The following is an 18979-nucleotide window of genomic DNA, read 5'->3' as shown; positions in this document are numbered from 1 at the left end:
TCCGTCTCACAAGCACTGTCTTCACCTGGCCTATCAACCCAGCTTGGGTCTGTCACCTCATCATCCTCCAAGCCCTCAGTCTGCTCCCCCCTCGGACTTCCTGCCCTGACAACAACTTCACCACTGTCTGACAACCGTTTCTCCTCATCGTCCGACAGCTCTTTATACACTTCTTCCACTACGTCAACAATGTCATCATGACCCACAGACTGCGACCGGTGGAAAACCTGGGCATCAGGAAAGAGCTCAGCAGCAACCTGACAAGTGGTTTGTGACTCTGGGAAGGGTCCAGAAAACAGTTCCTCAGAGTATGCCGGCTCAAATGCCAAATTTTCCTGGGAGCAGCCAGACTCCAGGGAAGGAGGTTGAGGTGGAGGAGTGCTCACTTGGGTAACATGGGTGGACTGCGTAGAAGACTGACTGGTGGACAAATTAGTTGAAGCATTGTCCGCAATCCACGACATCACCTGTTCGCACTGTTCTGGCCTCAACAGTGCTCTACCACGAGTCCCAGTAACTTGAGACATGAAGCTAGGGAGTGTAGCTCTGCGGCATTCCCCTGCTCCCTCATCAGCAGGTATCAGCAGGTGGTGTTTCACCCCGCCCAGGACCACGGCCTCTGACCCCTGCAGTAATTGGATGCCCATGCCCTCATCCTCTACCCCTAGCCCTCGGGTTCAACATTTTCAAAATTAAAGTCTATTTTATAAACAAAACAGAAATATAAACTGTAATTTTTTTATTTTTTTTTAATAGAACAAAACGTGCAGAAGAAATCAGACAGCAACCACAGAAGATGATTGCTATGGCTAGGGCTGTTGGGTTCTTTTAGAATCACTCCTGCCTAACAGTAATTTACAAGAAAACCCTAACGCTATCCCTGACCAGCAGCAGCTCTATCCCTAACGGCATCCAGACAGAGATTGATCCGAGCAGCGCGGGCAGGGGCTAGTATATTCCAGGGTCACCTGATCAGGCCAGCCAACCACTGCTATCGACATGTAAGTGTACCAGGTGATGCTGGGTGTACTGCAGAGTCTCCTGGCTTGTGATTGGCTCGGTTTCTGGCCGCCAAAAATCTAAACGCCGCAAGATGCAGGCGAAATACTCATCCGAGCACTAAGCTCTAATGCTCGAACAAGCATGCTCGCTCATCTCTATATTGGTGTCAGATATTGTTACCAGCTATTGAGCCAATAATTGATAGGCTTGGCACACAGCAGGGAAGGCAAGGAGCTAAATTTTTCTTTTGGAGCTGTTTTCACATGTTTGGATTTGGAATTCCATGCCATGTTTGCAAGGCCTGTGAGGTACCAGTGCAATAAAAACCCCTGAGAAATTATACCGTTTTAGAAACTAGACCCCTCAAAGAATTTATATGGGTTTGTAGTGAGCAATTTAACCCCCAACGTGCTGGTCAAAATCTAATGCAAAGTAAATGGTGCAGAGTAAAAAGTGCTTTTTTTTTATCTCAAACATGTCATTTTATTGCCTTATATATTGTTCCCAACCCATGCCAAACACACTATAAATCATTCTGCAGCTTGTCCCGAGTAGGGCAATTCCACATATATATATTAATAATTGATTGGCTAGGCACTTGGAGCTATTTTCACATGTTAGGATTTGGAGTGTCATTCCATGTTCACAGGGGCCTTTAGGTTCCAGAGCAATAGAAACTGTTAAGGTAAACCTAGCTTAACCTGTCATTTCTACTTGTCTTATTTTCCTAAAAAGTACTGTAATAGAAACAATGAACAGAAGATGGCGCAGAGAAAGAAAAGTTTTGAAGCTAAGGAATGTTAACATGATGTCAATGTGTGACAGCAGGGAAGTTCTCCAATCAAGAGACTACATAAGCTGTGAATCAAGAGTTGTTTTGATTAGTATGCTCCTCCTCTTCTGCTTCTTTTTCCTATTTTTCTATATAGTTTTGTGAAATATTGATTAGAAACATGCAGCCAATGCACACTAAAAGAGGATATCTTAAATCCTACCCCAACAATTGGAGGCACTGCTGAGATTTGAACTCACGATCAGGACGCCCCCCATGTTCCAGCACAGTTTGCAGCCTCGGGGTCACTGCTTCCCGACCGGGTCGGATCAACCCAGATCACGGTAAGTTTCAGATTACATATGCTAACCTGTAACTTGCCTGTGAGTCGCGGGGTGGTGATACCTGTGGCTGTAGACAGCCGGGATTGGAGGGTAAATATGTATAGCCACCTGGTGTCCTGCGCGGGGTCTGAATTGTTAGACTCTTCTGTGTGAAATTGAAACGAGTGCCTTGGCTGCTGTGTGTAAGCGCTCTGCTGAGCCACAACAAGTGCCTGGGACTTTGAAAAAGCAGACACAGGATAAGTGTCTGGGGTTCTGATACAGGCGGCCAGGATTGGCCAGGTGTCAGGGATTTTGTCAGGGAAATTGACAAGGAATTTGGGCAGGATTGAGATCAATAAGGGGGGCCTTCTGATAAACTTCTAACTGACACGCAGTGAGCCAAGTCTCTGTAACTGGTGATCGGTGAGCTTGAAGGTCAGCCCTTATGCCGGTGAGCAGCTGCACCAGTAAGGGTCTCGGGATAAATTATGCTGCGGACTTGGAAGAGAAAGAACATCCTCCTAGAGAGAGCTACTGGCGCGCTAGTGATAGTTCAGTGCAGTGCAGGGAAGGGAAAGATGCACAGACAGAAGATTGGCTTGATGTAAGTAGACAGAAGGTTGTTGAGTTAAGTAGGACTGATGGAAAAGTGCAAGTTGATATAATGGAACAGAAGGGCTGGTAGCATTGTGCTGAAAAGAAAAGTAGTAGTGAAGGTTTTGGGATGTGTCAGAGGATCTCATGAATGTACAAGTGAGAAAACTTGATCAGATTTGCAAACAGACACTTATAGCCTCTGGTTTTGATGAATGGACCAGGACAGACTGACAGGAATCCTTCAGAGTTCCCATTGAGAAACATACAAGATATGGGACATTTCAAAGTTTTTGATGGGGAGAAAAAGAGATTTATTACATTTTCTCGGGAGGGAAAGATGGCGTCTGGAATGCAGACTCCTCCCCTGCATCTGGTGGTTAGAGAAGATGACACGCCCTACCATACTTCAGTGGCAGCCATCTTAGAACAGTTATATTCCCTTCAAGTCTATGAAAGTTAATTGCCTATGACTCTACTCTGTTGGCAGCCATAAAGGCTGGTTGTGGGTTTTTCTTGTAGTTTAGCAGCTGAGCACCCTTCGGGATTCTTGGCAGGTGTCTGATATAAACGCCGGGATAGGTAATTTTACCTAATTTCAGACTTCTGTTAAAGAACTTGGGAGTGGGACGCTGTTTGTTTGGCTTATTATGGCCCAGTTAAAACTTATTTGTTCCTGACAATTAGAGAAAAATTACTATAAAAAATGTCTTTGGTACCTGCTTTCTGGTGTTTAAAGGGTTAACAAGGCAGAGCAGGAGGGGGATGAATCTGCGTTTTGCTGTGTTCAGAACTGACATGCAAATGGCCTTGAAGTGCACAGATAACACAGGATTTCTCCATATTGAGATGTTGGAGTCTGGCCACAACTTTATAGAGAGCACAAGAACGCTGGAAAAGGAGAATCCCATATTTCTAGATGAGATAGCGGAGATGTAAACTGTCATGGAGGAGTTCCACGGGAACTGTTTACAGCTTTAGGACACATGGGGGATGACCTGACAGTGTAGTGTACTCCAAGTGCACTTGCCAGCTGTTTTTTTTTTTAACAAGTTGTTACCAAAGGTGTTAGCGGACTAGAGACATCTCTGCCAGACTTGCGTATATAGGGATTGATAAGACACTGACAGATTGGTGTGGTCTGTGAAACTACCGACCCTGGTCTCTGTTCGCTCTGTATGCCAAAGTGAGACTGACAACAGTTCCGTTCCAGTGAGAGCCCAGCTCAAGGGGGCATTTTTCCACTTGTGGGGAGGAGACATTACTGAAGCGACTGCCCAAACTCTAGGAAATGGAGATGGCCCCAACAGGGCAGGACAAGGGGGTGGTAATGAACGAGGATGTCAGCACGCACAAGAACTGAAGTTTGACTCCTCCTCTGCTAGCCCGATGATGATTTAACACATTCCCGGTCAAGAAAATGACCCAGAAATAACAGCCGGATACATGTAGGATGGTCTATGACCTACAAGGCGCCAATGTGTGTCCCACACTGGCAGCAGTCCCCGACAGTGACATATTATTCACCGTTATTGATTTGGCAAATGTTTTCCTCTCTGTGCCCCTACATTAAAATTGACAGTACCTATTTGCCCTTACCAGTTCAGTATTCCAGTATAACTGATGCACATTCCCACAAGGGGTGTAAGACTCACCCTGCCAGTACTACAGGGAGTAGATTGACAGACTAGCCCCTTACTGGATGATGTCCTTTTACAGTATGCGGATGACCTACTGTTTCTATGCCTCCATTTTACAGATTTGCCAGAATGTATTTTTTTAACCTTATGTGTGTTTTGTTCCAGAAAACACATGCTCTTGAAAAGATTGAAGGACTGTCCAGGGAACTCAAGAGAAACTCAGAAGTGGACTTTATGGTTGGGGGATTGGAAGGGTTTCCTTTAAGTGGGGGTGATACTGAGGATTGTGATTTTGCTCTTGTCACTTATTGCGTGTTATGTGGTCCCCCTCATCAAGTCCACCATGTATCATGGGTATCAGTAGTTAGACAAGCCAAAGACCCCTTTCTCAAGTTACCTAAATTTGCATAATAAAGATATCCCTCTGAGATCTACCACCCCTGAAACATATCAAACAGCCCCATGGAGTAGGGAAAGGTAGGGTAGATATTTGATTCCCATATGTGAAAGTCCACTAAATGGGAGCACACCCAACAGGGGTCTGCTGTCCTCCAACTGGTGAAGAGGAGAACAAAGCACATATGGGCAGATCTGTAGGTCCTTCTAGATGCAGAGAAGCCAAGAGAAATTCCAGGATTTAGGGGGGACTGTTAAGGTAAACCTAGCTGATAGATCAAATCCTGTCCTTTCTACTTGTCTTATTTTGCTAAAAAGTACTGTAATAGAAACAATGAACTCAAGATGGCGCAGAGAAAAGTTTTGAAGCTAAGAAATGTCAACATGACGTCAATGTGCGACAGCAGGGAAGTTCTCCAATCAAGAGACTACATAAGCTGTGAATCCTGAGTTGTTTTGATTAGTATGCTCCTCCTCTTCTGCTTCTTTTTCCAATTTTTCTATATAGTTTTGTGAAACCAAATAAACCTGCGCAGTGCTGATTTTTATCCTGGGCAACAGCATTAGCAAGTCATTCTTTGCATGCTTGTTGATTAGAAACACGCAGCCAACGCACACTAAAAGAGGTTAACTTAAATCCTACCCCAACAAAACCCCCAAGAAATTATACCATTGTGGAAACTAGACCCCACAAAGAATTTATCTGGGTTTGTGGTGAGCATTTGAACCCCAAAATGCTGGCCAAATTCTAATGTAAACTAAATGGTGCAGAGTAAAAAATGCTATTTAATCTTAATAATGTCCCTTTAGGGCCTATTATATTGTTCCCAACCCATGGCAATTTAGACAAACACCCCAAAAATCATTCTGCGGGTTGTCCCGACTACAGAAATACCCCACATGTGCCAATAATTGACAGGCTGGGCACAGCAGGGAAGGCAAGAAGCAAAATTTTGTGTTTTGAGCTCCGTTTTCACACGCTTGGATTTGGAGTGCCATGTCATGTTTGCAGGGCCCGTAAGGTACCAGTGCTATAAAACCCCCAATAAAAATTATACCATTTTGGTATTTATATGTGATTGTGGGGAGCATTTTTACCCCTTACATGCTGCCCAAAATCTAATGCAAATTAAATGGAGCAGAGCAAAAAAAATGCGTTTTTATTATCTCAAAAATGTCATTTTAGTGCCACTTTAGACAAACACCCCAAAAATCATTCTGCGGTTTGTCCCGAGTAGAGCAATACCACACATATACCAATAATTGGCTGGCGGGGCACCTAGCAGGGAAGGCAAGAAGCGGAATTTTGCATTTGGAGCTGTTTTCACACGTTTGGATTTGGAGTGCCATGCCATGTTTGCAGGGCCTGTGAGGTACCAGTGCAATAGAAACCCCTGAGAAATGATACCATTTAGGAAACTACAACACAAAGAACTTACCTGGGGTTAGGCTGAGCATTTTAATGCTGTCCAAATTCTAATGTAAAGTAAATGGTGCAGAGTGAATGCGTTTTTATTTTAAATAATTCATTTTAGTGCCTTATATATTGTTTCCAACCCATGCCAAACACCCCAAATTTCATTCTGCGGGTTGTCCTGAGCAAGGCAATACCACACATGTTTAAGGAAAAAGAGAAAAAAAACCTTTTTCAGCTCACCCTGCTTCTTTCCGCCGCGTGTTGAGGTGCCGATGCACAGACAAACTGAGCCGGGTCAGTACGAGCAGTATATTTTGGAACGGTGAATCCAGCAGCCAGGCAGGTATAAAGACAATGTAGATAAAAATAGAATTTTATTTCATCCTTTAAAATATGTTAAAAAAGGATTCATATTGAAAAAATTAGTTTTTATATATTGTTCCCAACCCATGTCAAATACCCCAAAAATCATTCTGTGGGTTGTCCCGAGTAGGGCAATACCACACATGTGCCAATAATTGACAGGCTGGTCACACAGCAGGGAAGGCTAGAATAGAAATATCGCTTGTGGAGCTGTTTTCACATGTTTGGATTTGGAGTGGCATGCCATGTTCGCAGGGCTGTAAGGTACCAGTGCAATAGAACCCCCCCCCCAAAATATTATACCATTTTGGAAACTAGACCCCTCAAAGAATTCATCGGGTATTGTTTTGAGCATTTTAATCCCCTACATGATGGTCAAAATCTAATGCAAAATAAAGGGTGCAAGGTAAAAAATGTGTTTTAGTCTCAAAAATGTCATTTTAGGGCCTATTATATTCTTCCCAACCCATGCTACTTTAGACAAACAACCCAAAAATCATTCTGCGGGTTGTCCCGAGTAGGGCAATACCACACATGTGCCAATAATTGATAGGCTTGGCACACAGCAGGGAAGGCAAGAAGCTAAATTTCAGTTCTGGAGCTGTTTTAACATGTTTGGATTTGGAGTGCCATGCCATGTTCGCAGGGCCGGTGAGGTACCAGTGCAATAGAAACCCCAGAAAATTTTACTATTTTGGAAACTAGACCTCTCAAAGAATTCATCAGGGACTGTGGTGAGCATTTTCACCACCTACATGCTGGTGAAAATCTAATGCAATATAAATGCAGAGTGCAGAGTAAAAAATGTGTTTTTATCTCTAAAATGTAATTTTAGTGCCTTATATATTGTTCCCAACCCATGCCAAACACCCCAAAACTCATTCTGCGGGTTGTCCCGAGTAGGCTAATACCACACACGTGCCAATATTTGACAGGCTGGTCACACACCAGGGAAGGCAAGAAGCGAAATTTCGCTTGTGGAGCTGTTTTCACATGTTTGGATTTGGAGTGGCATGCCATGTTCGCAGGGCTGTAAGGTACCAGTGCAATAGAACCCCCCCCAAATATTACACCATTTTGGAAACTAGACCCCTCAAAGAATTCATCGGGTATTGTTTTGAGCATTTTAACCCCCTACATGATGGTCAAAATCTAATGCAAAATAAAGGGTGCAGAGTAAAAAATGTGTTTTTATCTCAAAAATGTCATTTTAGGGCCCATTGTATTCTTCCCAACCCATGCTACTTTAGACAAACACCCCAAAAATCATTCTGCAGGTTGTCCAAAGTAAGGCAATGCCATATATATGCCAATAATTGACAGGCTTGGCACACAGCAGGAAAGGCAATAAGCAAAATTTTGCATTTGGAGCTCCGTTTTCACATGCTTGGATTTGGAGTGCTATGCCATGTTTGCAGAACCCGTGAGGCACCAGTGAAATAGAAACCACCGAGAAATTATACAATTTTGGAAACTAGACCACTCAAAGAATATATTTTGTTTTGTGGTGAGCATTTTAACCCCCGAAATGCTGGCCAAAATCTATTGGTGCAAATTAAATGGTGCAGAGTAAAAAATGTGTTTTTATCTCTAAAATGTCATTTCAGTGCCTTATATATTGTTCCCAACCCATGCCAAACACCCAAAATATAATTCTGCGGGTTGTTCCGAGTAGGGCAATACCACACATGTGCCAATAATTGATAGGCTGTTCACGCAGCAGGGAAGGCAAGAAGCTAAATTTCAGTTCTGGAGCTATTTTAACATGTTTAGAGTTGGAGTGCCATGCCATGAGCTAATGTGCGTCTATCTTTGAGGTTGTCTCATTAGGAAAATGAGTTAGGAGGCAAAGTAACAGTGTTTCTACATGAAGTCATTTGGTCTCTCTTAGATCTGAACTAAATAACCTCCTAGCTCATTCAGGAACAGAGAAAATCACAATCTTAGCTACATTAGGGAGAAATGCAAGGAAAACAATGTGCGTCTTTCATTGCCTATGATTGAGGTGGTCTTGTTAGGAAAATGGTTTAGGAGGCAATGTGGCTACAATGCTGTTTTTATCATAGTAGCAATTCAAATTTCACTTTGCTAAATTTCAAACTCAGCAGCAAAACAATAAAATAATGCAAACAGAACAAAACCTTTTTTCTGTATTAAGAACTTTATTTTTTTAACTGCCTTTTCATCCCCTGAAGGGAAGAGAGGGGTCGGGGCTTCCACTACTTATCTGAAAGCAATGCAAAGATTTTCGGCATTTTTCCAGGACGGCAGGTATAAAAAGGCATGTCTGAATTCTAACAGTTTTCTTGTACTCTATGGAAAATAGATTATGTTGCTTGCAATTATCTGTAGCTAAATATGGTCTTCATTTTTGCTTAATCACAGTGTATGCTCATCTTATGTCAAGAGGTCTTGGCTTTGCCGATGCAGACGTAGTCCTGGGTCACTGGTATAGATGATGTTCGATTCATTCTCATGTGCACTTGCTTTGTGCAAAAGTTATTTTTACTTGTTCACTTGTTGCTGAAGATGTAGGAGAAACTCGTAATATGATAAGGCAGATTCTGTTCTGTCTTCAATCAAGTTTTGAAGGAAAGTAGATTTTAGAGGACTCTCATCCCTTAAAAAAAATAACCAAAACAAAAGTTAACAGGTCGCAGACTACCTGAGCTTGAAAGAAAATTGCTTTCTAAAAAAGAAAGATTTATGTAAAATCCTGTCTTAATGAGGTGTGCCAACTAGTTAAATTATACCCTATGCACAGACTACCAATAATCACAAGAAGAGGACTCCAAGTAATTTGCCTAATAGGAGTCCTGTTCCCACTAGTGGGTTGAACGGCAGGACAGGTTTATGCACTGTTGCTCGATTCAAGTCTAAGGGATCAAGTCACGTTTAGAGAAGGGGGAGTGTCACTTCAGATGCCCTATCTTCAGTTCTAAACAACCTTTTTTGTCATATTAAAGATAAAAATCACATCTTTCAGAGCCCAGTGGCTTGATTGTGAGCCACACACAAAGCCTCCGGGCATAATATGGCTTCTCAACTCATTTTCATAGTTAAAGGGCGAGATTTCACGTAAAAGAGGGAATTCTAGAAAGGATATTTTACACACCAGCTGAGGGTGCTAGGTGTTTTATTAGGTAAAATCTGGAGATAGCGTCCCTTAAAACTATTCCTGATTTCCCAACATAAGACACTTCGATAAATCTTGTGCAGTATAAAATTGGCTAGTCTAACTTTGCACTTTGAGACACTCTACCCGATTTTCGCATTTTTTTTTTTTAAATCTTCTAGAGCAGTGGTGGCAAACCCATGGCAAGGGTTCCAGAGGTGGCACTCAGAACCCTCTCAGTGGGCACTCAGGCTGTTGACCCAGCACAGAGTTTAACCCCTTAACACTGTCTGTGATGTTATCTTAAAGGCAAAGTATTAGCCTATGCATGTGCATACGCTGACACAGCTAATAGCCTGTAGACAGTACTGCAGGGTATTGTCATGAACAATCAATACAGTGATTGCTTGTTCATGTCCCTTGGTGGAACTAGCAAAAAAAATGGTAATAAATAAAATAAATAAAAATGCCCATATAGAGAGACGTATAATGCGCAAAAAATGTCTAAATCATAACACAAACCCCACATATATAGAATCACCACGTCCGTAAAAACCTACTGAATAATAGTAAATTATTGAAAGTGCACGGTTAATAAAAGACCGGCAAAAATTATGATTTTACCTATTTAATCCCACCAAAAATCTAATAAAAAGTTATCAAAAAAAATAATCTTTTCCAGTATGTTACTGGTGCAAAGTACATATGTCCCACAAAAAACAAGCCATCAACCAGCTCAGTAGTCAAAAAAATAAGTGTTATGCCAGTTGGAAGACGGTGATGCAAAAATTGATAGATTTTTCTCGATATTAGGTTTTATTTTGAAAACATTTAGTAAAATGTAAGAAAACATATATAAGTATGGTATACCTGTAATCGTATTGACCTATATAAAAAAAGATCTTTATTAGGCTTTGAGGTGAACACCAAAAAAATGTTGAAAATCAATTTCATAATTGATGCTTCTACTCCTCCATGCCCGAAAATGTTAATATGTTTTTAACAATAGGGGATACCAACCCCAAAATGGTATCACTGGAAAATACATCTCATCCCATAAAAATAAGACCACACATGGCCCCACTGCAGAAAAAAAATAAAATGCCTACAAAAGGGATCAATGTCTATGGAACAAAACTGGCATTCCTTCCCTTCTGTGCCTCACTGTGCCCCCTACATCCACATGTCGGGTGTCTCCGTATTTAGGAGAAATTGCATAAAAATTTTATGATGGGTTTTCTCTTTTTATATTTTGGAAATGTGTAAATTTTAGGGCTAAATGAACGTAAAACCAGGGTGAGGCCTAATGCCGGACTGAGGCGAACACGCGGCTGAGAGCTTCCGGGACCCTGACCGCCATCCTGCTCCATAGATAGAACCCCTGATGCTGGACTTACCCTATCTGAGTTCCTTCGCTCTCTGGTTTGTGGTGGTGGGTGTGTGGCACCGTTGTGTCTGCTCTGCTGTTGTTGGCCCATAAGTATTCCTGCGGCCTGTACGAGGAGACCATGCGCCATTCCCCAGGACTTCTGAGTGGGCCTTCCTGCAGATCTGGCCCAGGAGCTACCGATAAGAGCTGGCTGTGACCCCACTCATCACTGGCCGTCAGCTCCCTTTGTGGTGCAACACTGCTGCCCTGGACCTGCCATATGCCTTCCTTGGCTGCAGTGCTGGGTCGGCTGTGGCCTTCATCACCCTCCCTGGATCTTCTGCTGCCTGACTAGATGGACTGTGGTGGAGTTGTGAAGGGAAGGTAGGCATGCCATCTGGCTCTACTACATTAGCCTTAGCTGCCCTGGTTCTGCCTCTCCCCTGTGTCACCCTACATCCAACCTGCCTGACCCCTACAGAATCCCTGTGATTGCTGCCCTTCACCTGCCGTCTCACGCCACATCCGTTTGCATCCGTCTTGCTACTGCATGAACATTGTGTCTCACCTGATGTGGGACCCCTGAGGTGTATATCTTTATTATCTGTTTCTGCTGGTGCTATTCCTGAGCTGGGTGCCTATCTCTGCAAATACTTGAAAGTTGATTGTGCCTGGATTAGCTGGCCGTCACGACCCCCTGTGGTATGGGTAATCGGAGAATGACTGCTAAACAACAAAAGATTGCGGTTGATCTTTTACAGGAGACCAACCATTCCAGTCCCTGGAAGTTCTGGATGACCCGACGGGTTCCTCCTCGAAGGCGGTCCTGGCACAAATACAGTCTAATGCTGCTCAGAAGCTTGAATGTTTTTCCCACACACAGCTATGCTCGCCACAGGGGTTTTCAAGTTCTTCCCTGCTTGTTTCAAAGTCCACGGCAGCTCGACTTGTCAGTTGCTACCCTTGATCCTCCTGACCCTTCTGTAGTGCTGGATCAAAAATTTGCAGAAGTGCTGGCAGCCATTAATAGTGGATGAGCTCTGACAAGACTTTGTACTACTCTGACATGATGTCCACAAAGCCAAAGAATCACAGAAACGGAGTGCAGGGTGTCAGAGGTGGAGGATGTTCAGAGACCAGTCCCGGCACAGATTAGAGACCTCCAGCGTCAACAGCTCTGGAAAGAGCGGATGATTTTGAAAATTGATTACGACATAATTCCCGCATTGTGGGGCTTCCTGAAAAGGTAGAGGGTCCTGACCTGATTTCCTTTCTTGAAAACTAGCTGAAAGATCTACTCCCAGCAGAGACATTTAGCCCTTTCTTCACGGGAAAGAGGGCTCACCACGTACTGACTCGTCCCGGTGAGTTTGGGGATAAGAATGGTAAACTCCTTGCGTACCTATCCCAAGCCGAACGACTTTGTGCCTCTGTTCCCTTCATACTTAATGCTAACAGTGCCTTGCTCTCAGACCCAAGGGCCATAAATGAATTATTATGTACTTATTACTCATCCCTTTACAGCTCCAGGTCCTCTGCCTTGGCCGCGGAGATGGACAGTTTCCTAGATGGACTCCCCCTTTGGCATTTGTCCTCTGCGCAATCCTCTGAACTCTACTCGCCCCTCTTGGCGTAAGAGGTAGAATTGGCCATTCGATCTCTCCCCTTGGGTAAGACACCAGCGCTTGATGGTTTGGGAGGGGAATGGTATAGGGATAAATGTGACTGCTAGAGCTCTTCTCCGCTGCTCCGGAATGTGGCTCCCTTTACGATCTATGCGAGAGACACTATTGTTGTCATCCCCAAGCCAGGAAAGGACCCCATGCTCCCTGACCCTTACCGCTCCATTTCACTCCTAAATTCTGACATTAAAATACTTGAAAAAATCCTGGCACTATTATTGAATAAGGTTATCCTTTCGGTGATACACCCAGACCAGACATGCTTTATGCCTGGTAAGGGAACCAATGTTAACATACAATGCCCATTTCTGTCTGTTGTTTATGGGCCCTCCTGACAAAATTGGGTATAGGGAAGCGCTTCATAGCCTAAGTCCAGCTTCTATATAGTACACCTACAGCAAGGGTGCGAACAAACCCCTTCTCAATGGCTCGGGGCATGTGATACATTTTCCAGTGTTACCATTTTGGGGTTGGTGTCCCCAATTGTTGAAAATGTATAACTTTTTTTTTGAAAGCAGGAGTATAAAAGCATCAATTATGTCATTGATTTGTAACATTATCTTTTTTGCTGTTCACCATAAAGCCTAATAAACATCTTATTTTTATTCTATGGGTCAATACGATTACGGGGATACCATACTTAGTTATGTTTTCTTACATTTTACTGAATTTGGAGAAAATATGGAGAAAATGTGGCGTCGGAGCTGGTTGATGGCTTGTTTTTTGCGGGACATGTTGTACACGGCAACAGTATCATTCTAAAGCACATATGTTTTTTTGATCACTTTTTATTAAATGTTTCGTGGGATGAAATGGGTAAAAATAAGAATTTTGCTGGGTTTTTAATTTTTTTACGGTGTTCATCAAGCGGGTTCAATAATTATATTTTTTAATTCTACAGGTCGTTACAGACACGGTGATGCTATATATGTTGGGTTTGTGATTTAAATTCTTTTTTTTGGAGCTCCAATGGCAATCCAAATTTCCCTATCATTCAGGCAAAGATGTTGGTGTCCTCAGGACCATTGACCATTGCTGTGGTAGAGAAGGGAGCAAGAACATTGCAATAAAGTACTGCTGGAATTGCTGTGCTAGCACTACGAAATAAATAAGTGGGATATGGTTTGAAATTTGGGCACTCAGTCTCTAAAAGGTTTGCTGCCACTGCTCTTGATCAACAGTTATAGGTCGTACTTTATGGACCTGCATCTTTATTCAACTTAATCCAATATGATGGCAAGGAAAAATTAATTTTACCTATTATGACAGTGAGGTTGTCCTGACAGATATGCAATAAATTAAAGCGCTTGCTACTTACCGGATTATATGTAAAGTCGTAAAGAAAGGTCTCTGTTCCCGCAGCCAAGTGATAAAAGCCATCAGCCTAGTAGATTCAGCGGTGTCCAGCTGAGGGAGGGCAGTCTGATACAGAATAGAAAAGTGCATTTAATTATAAACAAACATTTCCCATGATCCTACTTCCACTTTTTACTAACAACTAGTCTGATCACATTTTTATGTACAAATATTGGTAATTTTACGATATGGTGGACAGAATAACTCCCTGGTTCAACAGAAACAACTAACAAAAAATGTTATACCCATACAATGTTATATTAATGCTCTCCAGAAAGGAATCCAGACCCCTCTTGAACATGTTTAAATTATCAGCCATTACAATATTTTGTGGCAGAGAGTTACATAGTCTCACTGCTTGCACAGTAAAGAACCTTTGTCTACACTGATGGTAAAACCGCCTCTCCTCTGGGCGAAAAGGATGCTCCCTTGTCCTGGCCACAGGCATAGATATAAAGAGATCTTTGGAGAGATCTCTGTACTGACATCCAGATATTTGTACATTGTAATGATTTCTACCCAGCTTTTTTCTAAGCTGCATAACCCCAAGTTTTGTAATCTATCATTGTATTCTAGCCCCGCCCCCCCATACCCTAATAATCTTGGTAGCTCTCCTCTGCACCCGTCCCAGTTCTACTATATCCTTTTTATACACTGGTGCCCAAAACTGTACACAATATTCCATGTGTGGTCTGACCAGTTATTTGTGTAAGGGCAAAACTAGGTCCTTATGAGAATCTATTCCTCTCTTGATACATCCTAGAATTTTATTTGCTTTAGCAACAGATGCTTGGCTCTGATCACTAAAATTGAGTTTACTATCCTCCATTAACCCCAATAATATTTCATTACAAAGTTATTAAAAATCATATAAGGATATTTGTTCATAATACTCATTAAGTGGTTACATAGTCAAAATACCCACTGGATTAATATAAAAATACATTTTATTTCTCCAAGATAATTAAAATTAAGGTAGAAGGAGTTTTGGTCTCTTTCAGCCCCCATAGTAATAGTGTTGCTAAGCAACTGCTGGAGCTGTCTTCTACTGAACCACTGCCACATAATTCGTAATATATATGTAACAACATGCAAATATAAGATACTCATTTTCAGGCGGCGAATTTATGTTATATTTATATTTTGACATGAATGAATATTTTTTTTTTTTTTAAGTGGTTATTGTTTTCAAACACCAGGCTCGTTAACCACATGACTGGAACTCGTCATGCACATGTATAATATAGTTGAATTTTGTTGTTAACTTGTATACTGCTTGACGAGGGTCCACGTTCTGGATCGAAACCGTTGCTTAAAAGGCTATTCCCACGAAGACACAAAGTTTCTTAATTGTACTCAGGATAACAAAATGGCACACTCTCTAATTCACTGTTATTAACAAAAATACAGCATTTCTCAGATATAAATCCAACCTGTTTCCATTAGTTCTGGTTTACACATTTTCAGTTAACCCTGGTTTCCAACCCTGAATCATCTGACTTAAGGGTCGACAGCCAACTTGCTTTTTTGTCTGACGCTGGAGCGGAGATATTCTCTGTTCCCTGTAAGGGCCCCTCCCCCTTGCATTCCAGGAGAGAGCTCACACTTATACACACTGACTTTCTGGCGGAAAATGCTAGCAGAGAGAGAAGAGCTATTAGCTACTGGAAGATAAGTTCTTTATCTGGGGAGGGAGGCACATCAGATCTGATAGTGTGTGTGTTGCCAAGATCTAGCAAGAGCTGAAGAGTGTCACTGTGTGTAATACGCATCTCATGTATCTAATCTCTGATCTGTCTCTCTCTCTCTTTCTGTGTATCAGATGCTAGTACAATGTTCAGAAGGTAAGTTAAAGTGTATATAAACCCTGTACCCCAATAATCTAATCCCGTTTCAGCTCACAGAACTCGACGGATCATGAAGTGTCTGCTAAGTCTCTCCGGCCTCACCCTGGAATTTTACACTGACCATCACTGAGTGATAGGAGCTAAAACAGTAATAAACCCGAGTGATATTGTAAAGTATTTAAAATGATCTTAATTGTTATCACTAGGGGATTGAAATTTGAGAATTTTTTTTTTATGGGCCAATTCCTTTAATAAAAGATCTGTTATCTACTTCACGCATATTGGGTCAAATTATTTTCCTGAAGGGCACTACCTAACACATCCGCTTATTATACGGATGACATCAGCTCTACTCCTCAAACTACGATCCACTGGCTAACTTGGATCATAAGGTAATTATCTACATCACGCATATCGGGACAAATTATTTTCCTTAAGGGCGCTACCGAACACATCCGCTTATGATATGGATGACATCAGCTCTGCTCCTCAAACTACAATCCACCAGGTAACCTGGCTCATAGGGGGATTGCCGCCCAGGAAAAGGACAACAAGGTGAGAGTTTAACTACACCATCAATATTCAATTCACATTATAATAGCTGTACTTCACTAGGAGAGCGCTTTCTGTCTCTACCCTGTTCCCTATTTGAGGCCAGTATAGTGGAAGCTCCCTTAAGTCTATTCCAGGTTTAGTATCAAGCTCACTGACTCCCGAAACGGCTGATCTAGAGACAGGACACAAGCAGCCATCTAGTGTTGAGAATGGAATACTTTTTAATAGCAGAGAACTGTTGTTTAAATTAATTGAAGAAAACAATATGGAAATTTATTTAACACACCCACTTTTAATACCAAAGAAATGACAACACTCTCTATGGACTTAAAAGATTTGGCCAAAAAGAGTTGTATCACAGCTTGGACATCATGTTCCTAGAACTTTATTTTAAAATGGTTTAAACTTGAACATCCCCTCTGTTTTCCCAGATGACCAAAAATACATCTTAGAATGGATAAACTATCTACATACATGTTCAGTTGGTTTAATAAACAGAGTTATTACTAAAAGGAGTAAGGAATGTGAACATTTAGTGAACTTTATCAAGAAACTCTCTCATTATAAAACCCAACCCCATTTTAGCACTACGGATAAAAATGTACATTCTATACAAGATAATCATAAAAACTTTGAAATGGGAACAATCCAAAAAACAAGCCCAGCAACAAAAAGTTACCGTAAAAAAAAAATGCCAAGAACATAGAATATGAACACACTTTAGTATATTCTTATGTAAAAAAAAAGTAAAAAAAAAAAAATTAAATCATTTTATAATAATAATAAAATAAATAAGATAAAAGTCCCATAATCTCCCCAGTTACACATATAATGCAAATAGAGTATATAAATAATAAGCCCTCATATGTTCTCATTACCAAAAAAATTTGAATTTATAGCTTGTACAATGTGGCAATACAAATCTGCTGTGAATAGCGCTGCTTTGATCCTATGCCCAGCCATGCGCCCATACAGCAGTTTACAACCACATATGGGGTATCAGTACACTCGGGAGAAATTGGGTATCAAACGTTGCATAGCGTTTCATCGTTTAATTTATTATGAAACTGTCAGTTTTGGCCTAAATGAATGTATTTTCCAAAAAAATTCAAAAGTTTCACTTAAAGGGTTAATAAACTTAATATAAGTTTTTTTTACATACGCTGAAGGGTGAAGTTTTTATAGTGGGGTTATTTATGGGGTTTTACTGTTATTTTGGCCTTTCAAAGTCACTAGAAAGCCGAGTTGTCCCTCAAAATGTGAGTTTTGGTCATTTTCATAAAAATTAGAAAAATGGCACCTAAAGTTCTGCACCTCATAACATCCTAGAAAAATGAGAGGACACATAAAATATCATCTCAACATAAAGAAGACATTCCGTAAATGTTAATTATCAAGCTTTTTGGGTAGTTTTACTTCCTGTCTGGAAAGCAGAAGATTTCAAACTTGGAAAATGAAGAATTTTTAGAAACTTTTGTCAAATTTTCACTTTTTTTCAGAAGGAAACGCAGAACTTATCACTTAAATTTTACAACTAACATGAAGTACAATAGGTCACAGTTTCAAAATCACCTGGATTTATCGTGACACATGTTAGATTTGAAAAATCAAGTCTGGTCATTGAGCTGAAAACTAGCGTCGGTGAAAAGGGGTTAAGAACAATACTAATATTTTTATCAGAGCGGCCAATAAAGGCATATAACTATTCCCAATTTGAAGATTGGCTGTACCATCAAAGATGTGGAACGGCTATGGGGACTCGTGCCGTCCAAAGTTATGCTAATCTCTTTATGGGGCGGTTTGAGGACCTTCATATATACTCCAAACCTCAGTGGTCAACAAATGTTAGATGATCTGTTCATGGCTTAGGCCATGTATACCTGATTCCACGTGCATTCTGTTGTTCTTGTCGCCTAGATATGTCTCACAGTCCGAAACCTGACTGTTGCATTGACCTCACACTGGCCAGCGCCGATGGAACAATGCGATCTAGTCACAGCACTAAAAACCGCGCCACAAGGACTTCACAATCTCAGTCATGGCACTGCTGTGCCAGGTGTTACTGCAACTATTGCGGGAACAACTCCCATGTATTGGCGGCCATCTTGGATTAGGGAAAGCATTCTCTGAGCCAGTAAATGGGTGTACCAGGTAAGAAAGTATCAAAATTGTGTTACAGGTATAGTCCATTCTTAGGTCTAAGGGGTGATACCAGGACTCCAAGGACTGTCAGTCCAAAATCAGAAGATGCACAGCTAATTTTCACTCAGTAAGCAACTGAATGCATTGCCAGACGGAGTTGAATTAACCTCCTCCGACCATAGGTATTAATACTCCAGAACTAGATACTTTCAAATGTAATGCACATTGCAACAAAGAGGATTGCGTTAGCAAAAAATTGGACATGCCGATAAAAACAAAAAAGGCAAGAAAATGTGTAAAACCATGCAATGATTACAAGTTGATAAGAGCCTACTGAATAAGTACACTGGCTAAGGTTTGAGGCTGAGTTGGCCCATCTCTTTAGAACAGTCAAGTTAAAAGT

The 18979-nt window shown here is 41.5% G+C and overlaps 1 protein-coding gene across 2 annotated transcripts in view; it reads right to left on the bottom strand.

The window, feature by feature from the left end:
- Positions 1 to 8652: 8652 nt before the first annotated feature.
- SEC24A (SEC24 homolog A, COPII coat complex component) overlaps positions 8653 to 18979 on the bottom strand; it is a 160189-nt gene continuing 149862 nt past the window's right edge. For both annotated transcript variants that reach the window (XM_072145854.1, XM_072145856.1), the window contains 2 exons: positions 13995 to 14098; positions 8653 to 9130 (listed from right to left, as the gene is read on the bottom strand). In XM_072145854.1, coding sequence (XP_072001955.1) covers positions 9016 to 9130; positions 13995 to 14098 — 219 coding nt within the window. In that variant the 3' untranslated portion in view covers positions 8653 to 9015. The remainder of the gene's footprint in view (positions 9131 to 13994; positions 14099 to 18979) is intronic.

Source organism: Engystomops pustulosus, chromosome 4 (assembly GCF_040894005.1).
Source record: "Engystomops pustulosus chromosome 4, aEngPut4.maternal, whole genome shotgun sequence".
In the NCBI taxonomy this organism is placed as follows: domain Eukaryota; kingdom Metazoa; phylum Chordata; class Amphibia; order Anura; family Leptodactylidae; genus Engystomops; species Engystomops pustulosus.
This window is presented reverse-complemented; position numbering and strand designations above follow the sequence as displayed.